The sequence below is a fragment of the Pongo pygmaeus genome, chromosome 2, assembly GCF_028885625.2.
Source record: "Pongo pygmaeus isolate AG05252 chromosome 2, NHGRI_mPonPyg2-v2.0_pri, whole genome shotgun sequence".
NCBI lineage: Eukaryota > Metazoa > Chordata > Mammalia > Primates > Hominidae > Pongo > Pongo pygmaeus.
Window position 1 is genome coordinate 176,595,793 of NC_085930.1, and position 22,948 is coordinate 176,618,740.

The 22,948-nt window shown below is 33.8% G+C and overlaps 2 protein-coding genes across 3 annotated transcripts in view; both read right to left on the minus strand.

Moving 5' to 3' along the window:
* The window catches only part of SERPINI2 (serpin family I member 2), a 44,081-nt gene extending 31,323 nt beyond the window's left edge, over window positions 1-12,758 (minus strand). The window contains exons 1-6 of one of the 2 annotated variants that reach the window (XM_063662394.1): window positions 12,626-12,758; window positions 9,805-9,934; window positions 7,375-7,631; window positions 2,811-3,041; window positions 1,237-1,431; window positions 964-1,156 (exon numbers count right to left, since the gene is read on the minus strand). In XM_063662394.1, the coding sequence (XP_063518464.1) occupies window positions 964-1,156; window positions 1,237-1,431; window positions 2,811-3,041; window positions 7,375-7,621 (866 nt within the window). In that variant the 5' untranslated portion in view covers window positions 7,622-7,631; window positions 9,805-9,934; window positions 12,626-12,758. Of the gene's footprint in view, window positions 1-963; window positions 1,157-1,236; window positions 1,432-2,810; window positions 3,042-7,374; window positions 7,632-9,538; window positions 9,630-9,804; window positions 9,935-12,625 lie in introns of those variants that run through there. The other variant, XM_054482755.2, reaches the window with a different exon arrangement.
* A 1,909-nt stretch (window positions 12,759-14,667) lies between these two features.
* Window positions 14,668-22,948, minus strand: part of WDR49 (WD repeat domain 49) — a 177,407-nt gene continuing 169,126 nt past the window's right edge. Inside the window, exon 19 of the mRNA XM_054482756.1 lies at window positions 14,668-14,786. Coding sequence (XP_054338731.1) covers window positions 14,668-14,786 — 119 coding nt within the window. The remainder of the gene's footprint in view (window positions 14,787-22,948) is intronic.

A 22,948-nucleotide genomic window follows, 5' to 3' on the forward strand; every position in this document is an offset into this window, starting at 1 on the left:
TCAGATGATCTGCCCGCCTCAACCTCCCAAAGTGCTGGGATTACAATCATGAGCCTCTATGCCTGGCCAGGAGTGGCTTGTTGAGTGGACTCAGAATTGAGGATAGTTGAGAAGAGAATTAGGAAAGGGATAAAGGAGACAAAAACATTAAAAATGTTAATGAGACCATGACTGAAATAACTAATGACTAGATCCTGGCTGAGTGGAAAAGGAGGTAAAAACCAAGAGGTTTAGGAGACCAATGGCCAGAAACAGGGGAGCACAAAACATTTGGGGCTTGATGAGTTTGAAAGGAAATTTAGAAATAAAACGACAGTATATAAAATACACATAAATCTCTTTTTAAAAGTTTGGGTAGAGTGTGAATTGAGTCATTTGGGCACACCTTTCTCTTTGAAGTTTCTCCTGTCTCTTAGAAGCATGATGTTAAAAATTTAGTTCATAATTATTGCTTCCTGAGATAATCCTTTGCAATTTCCATTTTGTACTAACTACCTAAAATTGACTATAGGATTCTGTTTACAATTCAATGATTGTTAGAGCACTGTCTGTCAAAGTGATATAACATATCTTTCAATTGTGTAAAACATACCATTATAATTATTTTTTTCTTAATAAGAGATAAATATTAAAAATTCCAATCAGGAAAAAAGTGGAGAAAGATAAATTAGCATAATAAAAAGACAATAATTCCTTCTAATCCCAACATTCTAATTTTAAGACATTTACTTATCTTTTAGAGAGAAAACTAAGCACTTAAATTCAGTTCTTCTCATGGTAAAGCAATGCTAGCACAGGTAAGCCCTGCTTCAGTATCCAAAAGTAGAGTAAAATTTCCAGATACATTTGTATTTTCATTTGTGTCAATAGACTTTTCAAGTATTTGTTACCTTTCAGCTGACTGCTCAAATTCCTACGTAAGTGGAAACGTAAGAACTAGTATAATAAAATAACATCACCAACCTAGGTAGGCTTATTTCTACTTCCTCTTCTTGCATCTCAGAGAGCCATTTTAGGATTTGTTGAGCAGTAATTAGTTTTTCCACTTCTTCTATATCCATACCTTCTGCAGGAAGTATGATAATTAAGCTAAATTCATCACTTTTATAAGACAATTCTAAAACTTGGTAGTTCACCGAAGATTCAGAAAAATAACCTGGAATAGACAAAATAAAATATCAAATATACTTGGCAATTCTCAAGACTATGCTTAGGAACTGTGGTTTCTCACATTACCATATTTTGTTCTCAGAAGAGCCTTCATCATTGGAATTTTGACAGTTGAACCATTTTTCTTAGTAAAATTTATCAGCTGTGTGTCCTCTTTTCTGAATTTCTGTTTCCAATCTCCTTTGAAATAAATAGCATTCACCAGGACAAGCCGAGTCAGAGGGCCAAATTCTTCCCCTGAAAACATGTCTTTAATTTTTCCTAGGAAGTGGGTGGAGGAGGAGGTAAGAAGAAATGTGCAATAGTGATTCAGTGGAATTGCTTTGAATAGAATTAAAGCAAAAGTGTCTTTTGCAGATCAGTTTTGGATAGGGCATGTTACCATCTAAATATGGTAATTTTGAGAATAGACGGGATTGCTGTTAAATATTTCATGAAGAAACAGGTGCAAATGGAATTTCACTATGAAATTAGAAATATGAGACTGTTTTAGGCAAACTTGGATATACCTAGACTCTCCAATAAGATCATTTGTAACCATTGTATGTCAGACATAAAGAATAAAAATATTTCTTCTTCCATATTTACCAGTATTATTCCATCTATTTCAAGGTCTTCTAAAATGTCAGTCATCATAAGTAAGTTAATGGTACACCCAAACTTGCCATTCTGACAGCTGCGTCCACTGACCATTGGAAAGGGAAAAGAATGGAGGATATTAGTATAATATGATTCTTTTCCTCCAAATAACTGGTCTCCTATTTCTATGTCCAGTGAGTTTTTCCAAGTTATGAGAAATAGGCATGACTGGGTGCCATGGAGCTGTCTAGTGATGTCCTCATTTCCTACAGCTGTGAACATGGCTCACCACGCTTATCTCACACTTTCAACTTATGCTTTCCCATATAAGGCTTCCTATAAGGCATATGTCTTATAACATCACATTTTTCATAGCTGATTAAATAAAGAAACAAAGTACTATTAATTGAGGGTTTGGTATATGCTTGTCACTTCACATACATTATTATTAAAACTCCAAAGAATTCTGAAATGTTTTAATAATATCCTCATTTTAAATGGAGCATAGCTTATAACTTTCCAAGATTTCAACGCAGATTTGTATGAATTTGAATTTACTATATCTCTCTGCAGTCAACTATGAAATTTTTTGCTAGCTTGCATTTAGACTACCATGTTTATGATAGAAATATTAACATTTATTATTAAATATTAGCACATTCAACTAAAATATGTTAATCATTTTCAGCATCTGTGGGAAAGAAGGCATTTGGGATTGACAGATTTAACTTCTACCTGGTCAAAGAGATTATTTCTGCTTTTATACCTGAAAAATCTATGTTTTAACAAAAATTATTATTAAAATTATTTCATTAAAAATTCTATAAGCAGGTATCTCTCAAAAGAAAATAAAAGAATCAGTATACTTTTCAAAGCAGCTTATAATTTCTTTCCAGTTTTACAATTTAATATTAATTTAAATAACTATGAAATGAAATAGGATATTTGATTCCTCTGATCCATACTGCAGTAGGAAAATATTCAGCCATTCTTTACTTTAGGATATCAAAAACCGTGAATACAATGGCAAATAATAATTTTATGAAAATGGGAAACTTTACCATCTGTTTTTGTTTCTACCCAGGTACTGATCATCTCTGCACAAGGCTTTGCATCTTGAAAATCCACCAGTTTTATAGCACTCTGAAAAAATTCCTTGTTGCCATGGAGATACTGTTCTTTCACAGTGAATCCTTCTTGAAGGTAGAGGGCATTGGCAAGATTAAATGTAAATTCTTGTTTTTTCTCTGAGATGGCAGAGAAAAATGACTTCAGTATGAAAAATTCTTCCCCTAGAAAATAATTTTAATGTATATTGGCATATTGAACAACATAAAAACAACAGCTTTTCAGCTTTGCTATCTAAGTCCTCTGATTCATATCACCGTTTTTTGTACCCTTAGGTATAACTAACAATCCCTTCAAAGTTAGTATAAATATTTTAAGGATGTATCTCCTGTAGAACATGCATTTTGTAGAGAAATCAACTTTTATGTAGAAAAAAGAATGTCCATGTAAATTTGAAATTTGTCAAAAACAAGAATATGCACTTATAGAAGCTGAAGGAAAGTCCCTCTTGATAGTCACATTTAGCTCATTTTTAGTTATTGAAATTTATGTTTAGAATCTTATTCTTTGCATAACGTGAGCATGTGATACCTATGAAAAGGGAATGCTAATGAATGCTGATGGGGGCATGACAGTGATGAGCAATCCTTTTCAATATTACTTTTATTTCAGCTGAAGAAAAAATTGTTCTCTTATAAGCAACTGCACCTGTACAGGTTTTAAATTTTACAAGGCAACCTCTGTAATCATCTCTAGAGATGCATAAGAATCAGAATTGTCTATTTCTACAAGTTCATGAATTTATATACTTTGGCTGTCGACATCAACAATAAAAATCTTTAACCATTTTAACTCTAACCACTAGCCAAAATAAGTCAGTCAGAGTCAACTAAAAGAATCACTTTAGGCCTATTATTTATTTTTGGACTGTTCTGACTGCAGTGTTGTCCGGAAGCTATATATGCGTATGAGAGAACTCTACCCTGATATTTGGTTCACTAGCTTCCTGTTCATTGTGAAAGTGTACCAACAGTTTTCATTTCCTTCTGGCTTAATCTTAGAACTCAATCATTAAGTCTTGTAACTCTATTTCAAATAGGTTCTTTCTGGGCCTTCATTATATTTTCAGTTAAATACTGCAAATGCCACTTTCATAACCTAAAATTGATATATTCAATTAATCTTTATTCAAGAAAACCGGGTATTACTAAGAGGGACTTACTACTAGCTTTCTATTGGAAATAAGGAGGATGTGTGTGTGTGTACCTAAGCTTGTGTAAATACATTTTTTTTTTTAAATCAGAAAGCTAGCAGCCCATAGGGCACCTTTGTGCAAACAAAAATAGTTCCCTCTCTGGGGGCTGGGCAGCTCCATGGCCTCTCATCTTGTCCAGCTGGGTTACAGAGGCTACATTTCAGTCCCTACTTGCCTTTTTGGCCTGGCGTTCTCACAACCTCACAGGAGGCTCTATGAAGTATACTGCATTATATTTCAAACTCCAGGATTCTCTGTTCACTGGTATATAGATACAGGTATAAACAATTTCAGATATAAAAAAACTTACTCCATATGATTAGATCTGAAGAATTTCAGTAATTCTTTATAACCCTGAAATTCCTTACATAAGGAAGGGAAGAAAGTTAAGCCATTTTACTTATTTATGTAATGATTTCAGAGGTAACCATTTATTGCTATCTGAAGCCTGAAACAAATATCTCAATAGCTGGGAGGCTACAGAAAAGGCTTTCTGAGTAAAGACACAAGAGCTTTTCCAAAAGAATTAATTAAGGTCAGAAATGAAGTGACAGAATCTGAAACTAATTTTCAGAAATCTGAAATACATGAACATCTTTAAAGGAATGAAAAAAAGAGAGAAAGGGAGAAAAAGTAGTTCCAAATCATTTGTCAAAGCAAATAGATTTATGTCATGTACTTAAGGTCTAAGTCTACGTGACAAACAGCTGCCCTTTGACAAATTGTTGAACTCAGAGGTCACTGAAAAAAATGTCACCAAGTAGTACAAGTTTGGAGAAGAATATAACATTATCTGCCCTATAAATTTTATTTGGTTTCTAGATTAATGACATTTTTAGCACAGATCAAAAATTATATATCTCCTAAGAAGTAATGAGAACAAGTTTATTTCATTTTCTAAAATAGAGCCATGGATAACCCACAGGTCATGGGTGAATGTGGCTCTTGATTTGATTGTACCAGACCTCCAGAAGATGTTCTAAAATTCAGTGCATGTTCTCTTCTGCTAGTAAAAGTCTAAAAGCCAATTTTGTGTGCATATGGGAGATCCAAAGATGAAAACAAATGTAGTCATAGAATTATAGATTATTTCAGCCAAAAGGTCCAAATAAATTACCTAACCTCAACTTTTCTTTTTACAGTGAGGAATCTGAGGCCCAGAGAAATTAAAAAGCTTCACAAGTGACATGACTTGTGCCAAATCACAGGGTCATTTAGTTGAAGAACTGGGACAGGAATTCATGCCCAGTTCTCTTTTCAAAACCCTGTGGAAAAAAGAAGCACATTCAATTTAGCCTTGATTCATCATCAGCATTATCAGAGGTAAAGCAAAAGGGAGTATTAACAGATGTTCAGCAAAATGGAGGACGTAAATTCAGAGCAGATGTTTTGACAATGAAGTAAAGAAGGAGAACTGAGGACACTGAGAGCCTTACATAATATATGAGAATTAATATTCTTATTAATATATTAGTGAGAATATATTGCTTTTATATTCTTAATCCTCACTGAATTATTTTAGGAATTAGCACTGTGCAAATTATGTAACCTTTCTTTGCCTCAGTTTTCTCAGGTTTATTATGAGGTTGTTTACTTAACAAAGTAATTATAAATATTAAATGAGAGAATATATATTAAGCACATGAAACAGTGGCTGATATGCTATCTATATTTTTGCTAGTGCGTTATTACTATTACTTTATCATGTTCACAATTCACACTTGTTAAAACTTCTGTGTTTCTCTATATGATTTATCCATTTAAAGTAATTTTGTTTTCACAGACTCTGATTTATGTATCTTCACAAATATTGTATTACTTTTTCAAAGCTACAGCATGTGATATAAACGTTTCTGGGAGTGGTGTAGTAGGATTTGCTGAAATTAATCGAGGCTAACTCTGAAATACATTGGCTTCAATATGCACTATTTGCAAAGAAAAATTCTTACAATTCACTTCACTATCACCAACTTCTTTTCTGTATAAAATTGTCTTTATTTAAAAGGAAGCAAATAAAATCCTGTAAATAGTATTTTCAGGAAAGCAAATTTCTAAATACTGCTACTCTGTGATAAGAAAAATACACTGAAATTATAGTTGTAGCAACTAAATTCCCAAATCAAAAATCTGTATTTAGAACGCAGTATCTCAGAGTAATCCAAAAGCTGAAAATTAAAACAACTATAGAAACTGAGAGCATGAGATAGCTAAGGAGATGAGCAGCAACAACTTTTCTTTTTTTTTTTTTTTTTTTTTTTTTGCCATGGCTGGAGTTGCCCTGGCTGGAGTGTAGTGGCACGATCTCAGCTCACTGCAACCTCCGCCTCCTGGGTTCAAGCACTTCTCCTGCCTCAGCCTCTTGAGTAGCTGCGACTATAGGCACATGCCACCATGCCCTGCAAATTTTTGTATTTTTAGTAGAGACAGGGTTTCACCACATTGGCCAACCTAGTCTCGAACTCCTGACCTCAAGTGATCCACCCACCACCCGCCTCAGCCTCCCAAACTGCTGAGATTACAGGTGTGAGCCACCACACCAGCCGAGCAACAATTCTTTCAAATGGGGTACCAGCACAAAAGCACAGTATCCCAGTAAGAGGGATAGACACTATCCCAGACAGACCATGAGGAGACTCCAACAAAACAATCATCATTCACAAGCACAAAGGCCTCTGATTATTTAAATCCTTTTTTTCCCATTTTCCTTTTAAAACTAGTAACAAATAAGCTCTTAAAATGAACAAATTAATGTTTTCTCTTGGTCTCGTTACAGATGAGGTGCATTTTTTTTAAGAGAAATGTTGGAAACAACCTACCGAAGAAAGGCTAAATAAGTAATGGTATTTCTATAAGAGGTAATAAGATACAGTAATTAAAAATCATATTTTGAATCAGTTCCATGACATGGGAAAATGATCACAACATAGTGATAGTGGAAGAATATGTATGTGTATAGATGTATATTTTATGAGTATGTACATACACACACACACACACATGCACGCTCAATATAATCTCAAGTAATTAAAACTGGCTAAAACAAACTAAAGGAAAATGTACAAATATTTACTTAATTTTACATTTATATATATATGTCAATTTCTTAATAATTTTTGTAACCTTTTAAAGGAATTAATTATAAATGAATGAAAATTACATTTACAATTCTCCATTTTATTACAATTTTGTACTTTTCATTACATTTTCACTTATTAAAGTTTCTTTATCCTGAACTTCTAATATTAAAAAATGAATGTGTCCATAACTTATCCAGTGTAAGTAAGGAGATGTAAGAGTCTCACCAGCTGAGGTTTCCTGTTGTTTTAAAGTTTGTCTTATCTGCTGCTGTGCTTTTCCTTTGGCTCCCAGTTGTACCATCTCAAGAACCAAAGTTATTCCAAGGGGTGAAAATATAATGTTGTCCTTATGAGATAAGGAAACCTCTTGATAAAGATCCACTGCAAATTCGGTATTTTTTTGAGCTGAGCATCTTGAGGCTTGACTTCCAAAAAACAGCAATAGAAGACTCCACAAGAAGATTGTGTCCATTCTGACTTCTCTGTATTGTTTAAATCAAAATGTATTCATTTTCAAAACAGAGTTTTCCATAGAGAGCTCAACAGAAAACTTTCTACCTATTGAGGCTTTCTATCTTAATAGAACTTACTACCACCAGTGAACTCTATCCAATTAGATTTCTAAGTATCATCTATTTAGAAAAGTAGTTCATGTGTTAATGATATTTCTTACATATCTTCAAGAACCAGTAGAAAATAAACTTGTAGTTTTGTAGCAAAAATCAAAAAAGACACTACAGTGTTGGAATGTTATCAATGGCAATGATATCTCCAAATAGTTATACAATAGTTTTTTTCTCTTTTCTCATGGTTTTTAAGTGGGATAACTGTAACTCTGACATCAGGTAAACCTTCTGTGCAGTCTACTCTACAGTAATTTATAGATTAAGAGGAAGAAATGGAATAAAAACAGACTTACTCCAGTGTGGTTTTAGACCTATAATATTAGAAAATTAATGTATTCTAAAGTAACTGAGTAATCTGGCTAACTTTTTACAGTTTCCCTCATGCTTTATTTCTTAGGACAAAATAACCCAAAGCCCTCTTCCTGCTTTTCCAAAAGAAGAAAAATGCAATGCAGAAAACCTGCAAAGTTTGAAACAAAATGGCAATCAAATATAAATGATACAATAAAGTACTATGCTCACTACCTGGGTGATGAGATCATTTATACCCCAAACCTTAGTGTCAGGCCATATACCCATGTAGCAAACCTGTACATGTACCTTAATCTGTAATAAAAGTTGAAATTATAAAAGAAAAAATATAAATAAAATGAAATATAATATCAAAGAATTGACAAAAATACTAACAAATGTAAGAGTAGCAGCAATTAAAAACCATAAACAATTCACAAGACTAATAATGCCCTATTAAAGTGCTCTCCACTAAAATTGCAGGAAATCAACCATTTGATTATATCTCAAGCAGAATTAGTCTTGCAATATTACCAGATATTTGGTAGAATGCTGACTCCAAGGCCTCATAAATTTTAGTAACAATAATTTTACCCTATAAACAATACATGTTTGTTAGTAATCCTTAAAAACTTATCCATCAGTAAGTTACTGGGAAGTAACCCTTAATTAGGGATAAAGATGAAAGCCTTCAGAATAGTGTGTTGTCAGCCTTAAGCAGAGACTTACATTTCTAGAGTGTTTTGCAGATCACTAAGGGTACCATAAATGGTAGGAGTCCCTAAGAACAATTATATTTATATATAAAGATTACTAATAGTCAAATATCCTTCCAAATTAAACTATGGAGTCATTATTTAGATATTTCAAATTATCTTTCAATGTATTTTGTTAAACTGTATTTGTTTAGATATACATTGACAAAAGACAAAAACCTCAAAAAACAATCCAAAGCAATTGTTAGAAAATGTGTTGGTAAACTTTAGATATAGACCTATGCTATTAATATCAAGCAAATGTTTCATTAGGGATTAATTTAGCATATGAGCTTGTAAATGAGAGTGCAACAATAGTTAAAAACTAGTGAGTAAGAGAAGTTTTACATGCAAAATAAATGTCTATGAATCATTATCTTCTAATATATTCAATTTCTCAGAAGACTTCTGACCAAAATATGTGTTTGTAGATATGTAGTCAAAATGTTATTAGTACCTTTAAGTTATCAACTGGAAATACTTAGATATAGCTTTATGTATTTGGTTTATATTAGAATAATGAACAGTATTATTAAAAATGTAATTTTTTTCTTTGTGGTAGAATCTCAGTATTAGAGTTTCCTTCTCATTATTATTAATAATCTTAATAATTAAATTTGTATTATTTGAGCATCCACATCCATTTTTTCTAGAAAATTTCTAAGCACTTAATAAATTATAACCTCAGACAAATACTGGTTTTAAAAATTCACTTACCTCATCAGGTTTTGGATCATATCTTATCAGAAAGCACAAAGTACTGCTGAACTAAACAACCTGATGAATAGTCCTATAAGAACTGGATCTTCTGATTTGTAGTGAAATCATTTAAGGAGAATAAAAGTGATAAGTTAATTAAATATATTCAAATGATTTTTACACCAAAGTAAATCGAAATGCCATTCCTTACATTACTAAACACTCATAGGCAATGTTATTGCATACATACTTATTCAAAAGCTATTTATTTCTAAGGTACTTACCCCAAACTGGCTTCTGATTATTCACTGGAATGTTACAACTAAAATATGCTTGCTGGAAAGCCCTTGTACATAAACACCTGAGCGATCAAGGCCAACTCCATTTATCTTGAACATTGCTTGATTAATTCCTCTAGAACCAAAGCAGGTGTTCACTACATTTGTGTTAAGAACTAACACGATCGGGTTAATGATCAACTGATGAAATGTGCAAGAATTGAGAAGTAAAACAATTATAGAATTTTTAAAAATTATTAAGTTTATATTATTATTTTATCCATTATTTTGCCTCTTTTAAAAGTTGCACGGAAAGTGAAAGGATGCGCTGGCGGTTGTAAATTTGCTAGTAATTAGTTCTTCTTGTTTCTCACAGGACTCCCACATCAGATTACCAATGCACTTTGTTATAAATATTTCAGAATGCCTATGAGAAAAAGAAGAAAGCTAAATCAAGTCCAGAATACAGAGACAAATTACTGCTGCATTTACAGAGTTCTCAACATTCATCAAATTATACAATAGTCAGAGGAGTTTCCTGTGGATATAAGGTCCATTTGAATCCTTAAGAAAAAGAGTGGATATTGAAGAAATGCGTTCTTTATTTTGAGCAAAAAGGCCAGCAAAAAAGATAATGGATTTGCCAAAATATATCAGGATAATACTATTAGCCATAGGTAATTTGAGGATAAAAATTGATGTTACCTTTATGTGCTTTTAAAACTCTACATGATTTTCTTTGCAAAAAGGTCATTAATAAAAAATTGCATAATTTAATGGGTTTCATCTCATTTTTGAAGTTCAAATCAATCACCTCAATGGCAATCAGATATTAAGCACACTGTATTATTTATCTGTAGTCTTTGAGAAGAGAAAAAATTTAGTCCAGTTTTAATTAAATATCTGTTGATCCCCAAATTTAATACTATTTCTGATAAACTCATGTAAAAGAAATAAAGTGAGTGTAGATAGCCTTAAATGGAATTCATTTTTAAAAACTTGTCAGAGGACCCTGTTAACATCTTTCCGTGTCCTAACATGGCTATCACTTAAAAATAGGCCTGAGAATAGATCATTATAGGCCATAATTTACAAATTAACTAAAATTTTTGATTACCCATATAGGCATCTCCAAATGTTTTCTAGATCTTGAGTTTTATTCTAATATTACCTACTCTAACATAAGCATACTCTAGTGTAGCTTTAACTTAACACAGAGATAATTTTCCAAAAAGAGTTGTGCAACACAAGAATGCCATCATTCTACTTGCTTCACACTGCAATACATAAAGTCTGAATGTCAAGACTATCATTCAATCAATGCTTTTCTACCCATTTACTGACACCAGCAAACATATATCACCAGTACCCTTGGCTACCACATTATTATGTCTGTACACTGCTCAGATCACAATGTGATTTATCCAGAAATAGGCCATTACTTTTCCTACCAATGGCAGAGACCATCACTCTGTCCTACTAAGACCATTTAATGAAATTGTTCTGTAAGGACCTTATATTAGAGCAGTTCAGGCAGAATGTTCATTTTCCTGTCTCTTGAGGAGTAAAAAGCAATAGCCATAAATTTATTCTCCCTGATTTAAACTCTTTTAATAGACAATGATGACAATACAATTGTCCATAAAATATTACCACAAATTTTTAAAACATTTTCCCAAACCGCTTTGTTCTACAATTCTATTTTGCTCCTAGAAAATCGGGGTGGGGAGAGAATTATTCATTAATGAGAGCCAAGGTGTCTTGGTAGAAGGTTGACCGCCATTACTGTCCCACTGTAAAGTATAAGGCTAGGAATATATATAAAAACCACAGCAAGGGGTTACAGTTATCATCTCATCATTTTTCTTATCCTTTTACAGTTTTTTCAAGTAAAAGTGCACTTAATTCCAAACTTTAAAAGTGTATAAGCAAATGCCCTCATCAGTAAAGAACTTAAAAGTTAATTCTTCCATTTAAGCATGGACTCATTTCAGGCAATTTTTTTTGGTCAAGATTGCTCCTAAATTTTGAGTGATAATAGGAAAATGTTCGGACAAGAGAAAATGTTAAATTGTATTTAGTGTAAATATAAGTAATACAAACAAGGTAGCCTATTGAAAATTATGACATATCCTATTTTAATGTGACCAATTCCTTTTGCCATAGAAAAATGGATCATATGTAATTGAATCTGAATGTTAATTTGAGAAACAGTTCATAATGCCTTCAGTTCTGTTAAGAGTTGACAGGTGAGATCCTGCTACCTGCCTGGAAAATTAGATGCTGTGAGTTACAAAGGAAGAGTAAGACACAGAAAAAAAGACACTGTCTTTTTTCTTCTTTTTGTGTTTTTTCTCCAAATTATTAGAAACAGTTATATTGAAAGAAAGTCTCATACCTTTAAAAGTTCTCTTCTCATTGAATATATTTATGAGACAGCTCTTCTTAATTCCTCTAACAGAAGAAGCCCTGATGTTAAGGATGGAATTAGAGTTACAGCATAATACCATGCACATGTAGTAGGCTATAGAGAGAAGTTCTGTCTATATGAACCAGACTACCTCAGGCTATCACATCAAACAAACTTATCTTCAAGGGTAAAAAGTAAAGTATATCTAGCAAAAGAATTCCCAAATTATCCGGGAAAAAATATGCCAAATTATGAATTTCCAACTTACGCCAGTGGGCTCTTTTAGTATTGGCTTAATAAACCACTACATTTTATATAGCTTCACTTCAGAACGCTGAGGGTAGAAAAGGTGCATTCTATTTATATGTGAATACCTGGTACCTAAAATAATCTCTTGTACATGCCTTCAATACTTACATGAGGGATGGATGGATCAGTGGGGAAAAGAGCCGTTGCAAATTATTTGGTACCCGCATTCTACTTTTATAACATCTTAACATTCCATTAAATTTCTGGGAATGTGGCTCAGATTTCACTCCATTGTACTATCACCAACCTATGATTCATAAATCATGTGCTCTGAGTTTGAAATGATGGATTACCCAATCAAACCTCCTACCCAGTGCAAGAAGTCTTTGCAATATCCCTGTGAGACAGTTACCCAGTGTCTGCTTGAAAATCTCAAATAATCTTTTTGTTCAAAAGCAACTTTTTATATTTTAAAAAAATGTACCTTGAAATACTTTCAAATTTACATAAAAGTTGCAGATATAGTTCAAAGAACTGCTATCTCCACCTCCTCCTGTTTCCCCAATTGTTAGCATCTACCGCATGTGTGTGTTTCATCTACATATCTCTCCTCCCAATAAACAAACAGATGTAAATATAGATATGTATATGTGTTACCTGTGTGTATATATACACATTTTATATATACATATAATTAGTATTTTCTGAATCATTTTATAGCAAGCTAAAAACATAATTTCTATCATACTTAAACATTCTATTATTATATTTTTCTAAAACAAGGACACTTCTCGTACATCATCACACCACCCAACAAACACACAGGCACACACACACAGAGACAAATATACTTTTCTCCTACAATCCTTCCTGCATGTAATTTTCATTCCATGAGGAGAAAAGGCGATATGAATAGAAGTCATAATGCCTAACTCAGAATACACTTAAATGTAGTTAGAATAGGCAGCTCTCTTCTGAAAATCTTTCCATCACCGCCTTCTCCACCAAACCAAAATATTTGCTCCACTGGTGCTGGAAAGTCTAGTGTTAGAATTCATTCCATTGGCTTTATACTAATAAGAAGCAAGTGAACAGAATGATGAATGGCAAATACCATGGTTTGGGAGTAAAACAGACCTGGGCTCCAATCCCAACTCTGCCATTGATAATTGAGCACTCTCCTAATAGATTCGCATCTCATATTTTAGCTCTAAGCTAATATATTCATATGATTATTGTGTGGTTTAAACACAATGGACATTTGCAGTTGCTATACCAAGTGGTCCCCTACATATTGCAAATTATTTTCCTTTACTACGTGTGTTATTAAAAAATTCTTTTTAAACTTTAGCTGGTTTTGAAAGCACTCTTTAAAATATAAATATATAGTAAGTCATTATAGTTATGTAAATGAATTTACCAATTCTTTCTATAGGACACAATAAATAAAGCAGAATAATAATATTGCCTGGAAGATGATTATATTTGTAAATAAAAATGGGTCAAAAAACAGAGGCAGTAAGTTGCAGAACCAAATATTTCCCACTTGACTTTCCACATAGAGTGGGTCCTTTACATAGCCCCAGGCCCTTTGATTTTTTTTTCAAGACTATTACCTCTTTGATGTGCTATGGCATTCAATTTTAAAGTACAGTATAACGAACTATTGAAGTAGATCATATGCAGTAATTTTCCAATAAGTTTATAGAATGAATAAAAGCCAATAAGAATTAATAGGAAGTGGTGCTATTGACAAGGTCTAATCACCATTATGAGAATCATTTAAAAACTACTAGAAAGTGTAAAAAAGTGGAAACAGTTTTCTTATTCACATTTGTAGATATTTACTGTGTCAGTACTTTTCATATATTTCAATGCAGGTTTTACAATGAAAATTGATAAAAAATGTTTGTCTATAGGAAGAACCAGAAGGGCAACTGGTTAGAACTTTTTTCTGGAATCATAAAGTTTTTATATAAAAATTCTTGAGAATAAATACCAAGATGTTGCTCCCACTTTAGTTCAATATTTATTTTATTAAGAATACAGAGAAATTGATAGATGATAGATAAAAGCAGGACTAAATTATCCCATGAAGACAAAACTTCCTGAAGTTCAAATATAAAATAAAATAAAAAGCAGAATTCTTGATGCTTTTTCTGCATTTTATATCTGTACTTTATGTAACAGTGAAGTTTTTTCTATTGTAATTACTTCTTATTTTTCTTCACTTCACAACTTTTTTCTTGGCAGAATTGCTTGGCTTTTCGTTCATGATCCAGAATTTCCTTGGGAAACAGGTTTTTCTCATCAAATACAGCTTTCAAAGCTACAAAATGATGAGGAAAATCACAAGTAAATTATATTTGTTAAGAGACCTATTTAAATGAAATAGTGGGGAGAAAATTCTCAAATTTTGCTTTTTCTAAAAATCTTTGTTTCTAAAACACAGAGTGTATTTGGGAAAACTTTCTCTAAGCTTCTGCTATTCTGTTTACTGCAATTTACATCTAAAAGTTAAATTTCGGTAGAGTTTGTTCTTTTAATGCATGTATCTTAATAGAAATCCACCATTCTAAGGGTAGAGGATTATAGAAGTTCCTGTTTTCCATTTTTGTTTTTTAATCTACTTAACAGCTATCAAGACATAAAGAGCCAAAAAAATTATTCTGTATTGAAACAAGACAATTAAAATAATCAAAACACAGTTTGACTGTCTGCATGAATAAACAAGCGCGTCTACAATCACATCCATAGGGGTTTGCGGTTTTAGGGAAAAAAAATAACCAAATTATTTCCATGAGTGGTTACATTGCGCATCAGTGAGAAGTAGGAGGAAACTGTGCCATACATTCTAGAAAATAATTTTGGCATTTTGCATAATTTTATTATTTAAACAAATGCTTATTGAATGTCTATTATACACAATGTTCTGTGTTCAGGCATAAATGAGGCACAAATATGACTAAGTCACGACCTTTCTTCCGATTGGCGGAAACTAGAAGCAGTACCCAAATAACCAAAACATCATATACAATAAGATATCATTCCAAGAGAATATAAGCAATGCAAATTGTGTATAAACATGTAAAAGATATTATAACAATATATAAAGATTTTTTAAAAAGCTTTAAGAATTAGGTACTTATTTGAGGTAGGTCTTGAATTCCAGATAGGACTTTAATTGAGAATAAGAAACATGGAGAGGGGGAAGAATTGGCAAGGGTTGGATAGGAAGTGTCAACTAGAGGAAACAAGGTGAATAAAGAATGGAAAAATAGGCTGGGTATGGTGGCTCATGCCTATAATCCCAGCACTTTGGGAGGCCGAGGCAGGTGAATTGCCTGAGGTCAGGAGTTCGAGACTAGCCTGGCCAACTTAGTGAAACCCCGTCTCTACCAAAAATACAAAAAAATAAGCCAGGCATGGTGGCAGGCGACTGTAATCCCAGCTACTCGGGAGGCCAGCTACTTGGGAGGCTGAGGTAGGAGAATTGCTTGAACCCGGGAGGCAAAGTTTGCAGTGAGCCGAGATCAAGCCATCGCACTCCAGCCCAAGCAACAGAGAGAGATTCTGTCTAAAAGAAAAACAAAAGAAAGGAAAAAAAAAGGAAAAATAATAACTACTATTGGAATAACTGAATAATTCAGTACAATTTAAAAGAAGCATAAAATATGTGAAAGAAAGTAAAGTGGAATAAAGTTGGAGCTGGACCTAGGAACACTTTAAACACCAACCAAAGCATATGAAATTTAAAAAGTAAACATTGAATGACTTTACAGTATAGTGACATCTTTATATATTTGGATTAAACACAAAACGAAACAAAAACTTTCCACTTCCAGTATAAACTATACTGTAGAGAGGAAGTTATATAGACCTTGGCTACAAAAGTCAAGATCTTTCCTCTTCTTCTCACGGAAATTATATAAAAGCAACCAGGAAAATGAGAGATAATAACTTTGCAAATAAATTCTACTTTAAGCAAAACTCAAAGAGAGATGTAATCTCCAGCTTACAAAATATAAAGAAGCAAAACAGCTGAGATAGGACAAAAGTTGCCCAAGAAAAAGTGAAAAGTATAGAGAGTATAAGAAGGCCAGCAGCAGCATCTTAGAATGTGCTAGGAAAAAGATAGTCACTGGAGTTACAGGATCACCATGAAGTACAAATGCTTTATCCCTTATATACATGAATGCTAAAAAGAGGTGAACATGGCTGGACGCAGAAGCTCTCTCAGACCTGGTTTGGATCAGTGAAACAGATGAGGCAGGGCTAACTGTATCACACACATGAGTCATTTTTTGCTAAAGCAGTCTGTCCCCACGGGTTGTAAAACTTGAAGGATACCCTGATCTCACATCCCAGCCTCTTACTCAAGGATTTACTACATATTTCAAGTAAAAAAAAAAAAAAAAAAATTCCACCTCATTAACGCTAATTAATTAAAAGAGGAAACTTTTAAAACGAACACAGCATGAACACAAACTTATATAAGCAAAAACTAAAACCAATCAAATTGAAAAAAGAAGAGCAAAACTAATCAATACATGAGCCACCACCAAAAAATATTGCCATTGCACAAACATTGTTACCAAGCATTTTGACAAAAATTAAATTTTAAAAATTAAAACAAGAATTGCTTCTATGAAGGAACATCACAGAGCAGCAGTGAAAAAACTCAGGGAGGAGATGAAGACACAAGAGGAATTGACGAAATATGAGGTAGCAAAAGTCAGAAAAAGAGGGAAAAAATCACAAGGGAGAACAGAGTTCCTGGAACACAGCAGGAAACCTAGAATATAGAAATGAGAAAAAATACATAATAAAATGAACATTATAAAGAGAATGAATTAGAAAAATAATAAATGTTGAAGACAGGCAAAAAATAGATCAACAAACATATAATTAGAGTAGGTACTTGTATTAATTCGCTTTCACACTGCTGATAAAGACATACCCGAAACTGGGAACAAAAAAAGCTTTAATTGGACTTAACAGTTTCACATGGCCAGGGAGGTCTCAGAGTCATGGCAGAAGGCAAAAAGCACTTCTTACATGGCAGCAGCAAGAGAGAAATGAGGAAGAAACAAACGTGGAAACCCTTGATAAACCCATCAGATCTCATGAAAGTTATTCACTATCACGAGAATAGCACGAGAAAGACTGGCCCCCATGATTCAATTACCTCCCGCTAGGTCCCTCCCACAGCAAGTGGGAATTCTGGGAGATAAAATTCAAATTGAGATTTGAATGGGAACACAGCCAAACCATATCGGTACTTAAGAAAGAAAACCAAAGTATAACAAATATTTAAAGGCATCATTTAATAAAGGTCCTCAAATAAAAGTCAACCTGACATATGTTGAAAGGACACATTGTGTACTAGGAATAATTGACTTAGAATACTCAAAACCAAGTGACAGCCCAGTAATGTTATTAGACTTTAAAGATAAAGAGGAAATCTTCTGACAACCACACAAAATAATCAAGTCACCTAAAAGGGAGAAAAGTATCTTGCATTACATATTTTATAGGAATGACTAACACCAGAAAAGAGTAGAGCAATGCCTACAAGATAATCAGGAAACAATATGTAAGCTAACAATATGACATACATTCAAGTTGTCCTTCAAATCCAAAAACTATGAATGGTGTCAATATGCAAGAAATTTAGGGATTATTGTTCCCAAGAGTCCTCTTTGAGGAAATTTCAAAAAGCTAAACTGAGGCCAGGAGCGGTGACTCACGCCTGTAATCCCAGCACTTTGGGAGGCTGAGGCAGGCGGATCATGAGGTCAGGAGATCCAGACCATCCTGGCTAACGTGGTGAAACCCCGTCTCTACTAAAAAAAAAAAGATACAAAAAATTAGCCGGGCGTGGTGGTGGGCGCCTGTGGTCCCAGCTACTCGGGAGGCTGAGGCAGGAGAATGGCGTGAACCCGGGAGGCGGAGCTTGCAGTGAGTCGATATGGCACCACTGCACTCCAGCCTGGACGACAGAACGAGACTCCATCTCAAAAAAAAAAAAAAAAAAAAGCTAAACTGAGAAATGATTGAGAAAATTTTGAAAAAAATAACTTGGTGGTGATCACTGAATGTATTTAAGTGCAGAAGTAAAATGGAAACAATGTGGAGTTAAGGCTGACAAAAATAGAAGGTAAAGTCCATGTGCCTGACAATGTATAAATGATACAGTTGACAAAAATTGTGAGGATAAAGGAGAAAGAAACCTTGTTTATGATAAATCAGAGACAAAGAATAACACTGAAAACTGACAAATCGACTAATAGCAGTATAAGCAAATTTAACAAAATAAAAGTAAGCATAAAGAAAATCATGTTATGGAATAAAATTGTGTGGTAAAAGGGGGGCAGGAGAATGAGAAAACAAGTTCATTCTGTCATCACTGAGCATAGATCTAACAGTGTCTTAGAGAAATGAAGAACTAGAGCAATAAGATGAAAATGAATACATCTGCAACTGGCATTAAGCAGAGATAAAATGAAAGACAGTATTTTCCATTTTCCTAATACCAGCAGTATGAGATAATGTGGATATCTGTACATCAGCAGCTGATCCTGTCCCATATGATTGCAGATTAGCACTTTAGAATCACAAGCAATTCAGAATGCCTTTGAGCCCTTCTGAAATATATTGTAAAAGCCAGAATGTTACTTCTGAAATTCTGTTTTACTGAGATTCGTCTCTCAACTAGACAACAAATTTTCATTGTAATTGACTGGGTTTCAAGGCCATTAACCCAATAGCTAACTGATAAGTCTTTGTAAGATATTGAGAGAGACGAACTCACTTGGATGGCTCATTTTTAATTTTTTTTCTTTTTAGTTAACAAACAGATTATAAAAAGTACATATGCAGGGGTGGATCCCTGTTTCTTGGGCCTGAAAGTTACAATTTTGGGAGCTCTCTTTAGAAAAACAGAATATAAAATTACAAATATGAATTTATTCATAAAAGTGGCTATTTAAGATAAAATAAATTTCAACAAATTACTAGTAATTTTTAGAGTTAGGTCCTGAGATCTCTTTTTAAAAAGATACCTGAAATGCTTACCTGGAAATGATTGTTGCTTGTAACCTTGCTTCTGCTCTTCACCTAGAACACTCTCAAACTCCTAGCAATTTCTAATACTCAAAGGGTCTTTGTAGATGAGGCCCAGAAAACTTAACCTTCATTAGCTTCATTTGTAAATCTATATGTGGCAAAAATAATGTCATTAACTTAACATCTTTTAAATGTATAATGGTAATCAATTCCTCTCACTATTCATAGTAACATCTGCTAAGTTAATGGCATAATGATTTTTATGATGATGTGTTGAGTATGTAGTAGATCATAATACATGTAAGAAATAATCATTTATTGAACTTGCTTACAATTATTTTTAAAATGTCCTTAACCTTGCTGTGATGACTTTCTTGATGTATTAAGTTGGCTAGGGTAAAGTCCACAGTTATGAAGTCAAATATTAATATAAGTGTTGCTTTGAAGGGATTTTGCAAATGTGGTTCAAGTCCCTAATCAATGAACTTTAGACAAGGGAGATTATCCCGGATTATCTGGTGAGCCAGACTTAATCAGATAAAAGGCCTTAATACCGGGGCCTGTTGTGGGATGAGGGGAGGGGGGAGGGATAGCATTAGGAGATATACTAATGTAAATGACGAGTTAATGGGTGCAGCACACCAACATGGCACATGTATTCATATGTAACAAACCTGCACGTTGTACACATGTACCCTAGAACTTAAAGTACAATAAAATATATATGTATATATAAAAGTGAAGAAATTCTATCAATGAAAGTTTCTGCCTGTGCCGAGCCTGCCCATGATCTTTTCTTCTTGAGTTAGTGCTACATATTTTGAACTTGCTCACTCAGCCCAACAAACCCATAAGTCAACTTCTTGTAATAAATCTCAATATGAAGTCCTGCTGATTTTATTTCCCTGGTTCCCCTCTGACTGATACACTTTCCATGAAGTACACTATCACAGGACGACGGCAAAAAAAAAATAGTGATGTGTTCTTATTATAACAAACAGGCTGATTTGTCAAATTTCCTGTGGTTTGTGGCTGGAGACGGTTGAATACCACTAGTAAAAAAAAATCATGAACCAGAAATACCATTTGACTCAGCAATCCCATTACTGGGTACATAAATCATTCTACTATACTGGGACTATAAATCATTCTACTATAAAGACACATGCACACATATGTTTATTGCAGTGCTGTTCACAATAGCAAAGACTTGGAACCAACCCAAATGCCCATCAATGATAGACTGGATAAAGAAAATGTGGCACATTTACACCATGGAATACTACGCAGCCATAAAAAAGAATGAGTTCACGTCCTTTGCAGGGACATGGATGAAGCTGGAGGCCATCATTCTCAGCAAACTAACACAGGAACGGAAAATCAAACACCACGTGTTCTCACTCATAAGTCAGAGTTGAACAATGAGAACACATGGACACAGGGTGGAGAACATCACAAACCAGGGTCTGTCGGGTGGTGTGGGGGAAGGGGAAGGATAGCATTAGGACAAATACCTAATGCATGTGGGGCTTAAAACCTAGATGATAGGTTGACAGGTGCAGCAAACCACCATGGCACACGGATACCTACGTAAAAAACCTTCACGTTCTACACATGTATCCTAGAACTCAAAGTAAAATAAAAATAAAAATAAATAAATAAAAATAAAAGTTGAGAAAAAAGAAAATTTATGTCTCCTTGAATACACAACTTAGACATAGAATTCAGCATCTGGATGGCAAGGAAGCACAACAAGATTTAGGACAAAGCCGAAACCCAATGCAAGGAACCCAAGGAATCCAATAAAATGATCCAAGAGCTGAAATATTAAATAGCTATTTTAAGAACCCAACTGAACTTCTAGAACTTAAAAATTTACTACAAGGATTTTATAATACAATTAGAAGTTTTAACAGCCGAATAGACCAAGCTGAGGAAAAACCTCAGCACTCAAAGACTGGTTCTTCAAATCAACTCAGTCAGACAAAAATAGAATTTTTTAAAAAGGAACAAAACCTCTGAAAACTATGAGATTATATAAAGAGACCAAATCTAGGACTCACTGATAATCCTGAGAGGAGAGAAAATAAGCAACTTGGAAAATATATTTGAGGATATAGTCCACAAATATTTCCCCAATGTTGCTGGAGTGGTTGACACACAAATCCAAGAAATACAAAGAACCCTGGCAAGATACTAGACAAGAGGGCCATCCCCAAGGCACACAGTTAGCAGATTCACCAAGGTCATGCAAAAGAAAAAAAAAGGCAGTTAGAAAGAATGGTCAAGTCACATAGAGAGAGACCATATCAGGCTAGCAGTAGACTTCTCAGAAGAATCCTTACAAGCCAAAAGAGATTGAAGACCTATTTTCAACATACTTAAAGAAGAAAAATTCCATCCAATAATTTCATATCCCTCCATACTAAGATTCATAAGTGAAAGAGAAATAAAATCTTTCTCAGACAAGCAAATGGTGAGGGAATTTATTTCAATGTGATCAACCGTAATTACAAGAGTCTCTTAAAGGCATCCTAAATATAGAACCAAAAGAACAACACCTGCTACCACAAAAACACACTTAAGTGCATAGCCCACAGTTCACTATAAAGCAACTATACGATCAAGTCTACATAACAACCAGCTAAGAACATAACGACAGGATCAAAATCTCACATACAAATACTAACCCTGAATGTAAATGGGCTAAACACCTCACTTAAAAGACATAGGGTGGCATGCTGGTTACAAAAACAAGACCCAACCATCTGCTGTCTTCAAGAGACCCATCTCACATGTAACAATGCCTACAGGCTCACAGTAAAGAAATAGACAAGGTTCTCTCACTGAAACAGAAAACAAAAAAGAGCAGGGGTTCCTATTCTTAAATCAGATAAAACAGATTTTAAACAAATAAAAATTAAGAAGGGCATATGCGTATGATCCAACAAGAATATTTAACTATCCTAAATATACACATACCCATCACTGGAGCATCGAGATTCATAAAACAAGTTCTTGGCCTATGAAAAAAACTTAGACAACCACACAATAATACTGACAGACTTCAACACCTCACTGACAACATTAAACAGATCGTCAAGGCAGAAAACTAACAAAGAAACTCTAGGCTTAAAATTTACACTTGATCAACTGGACCTAATTGACAACTACAGAACACCCCACGGAACAACCAACAGAATATATATTCTTCTCATCTCCACACAGAACATATTCTAAGATCAACCACATGCTTTCTCACAAAACAATAAATGTCATTCATTTCAGAATTAGAAAAAACTATTCTAAAATTCACATTGGACCAAAAATAAAGAGCCCAAATAACTGAAGGAATCCTAAGCAAAAAGAACAAAGCTAGAGGCATCACATTACCTGACTTCAAAATATACTATAAGGCCGCAG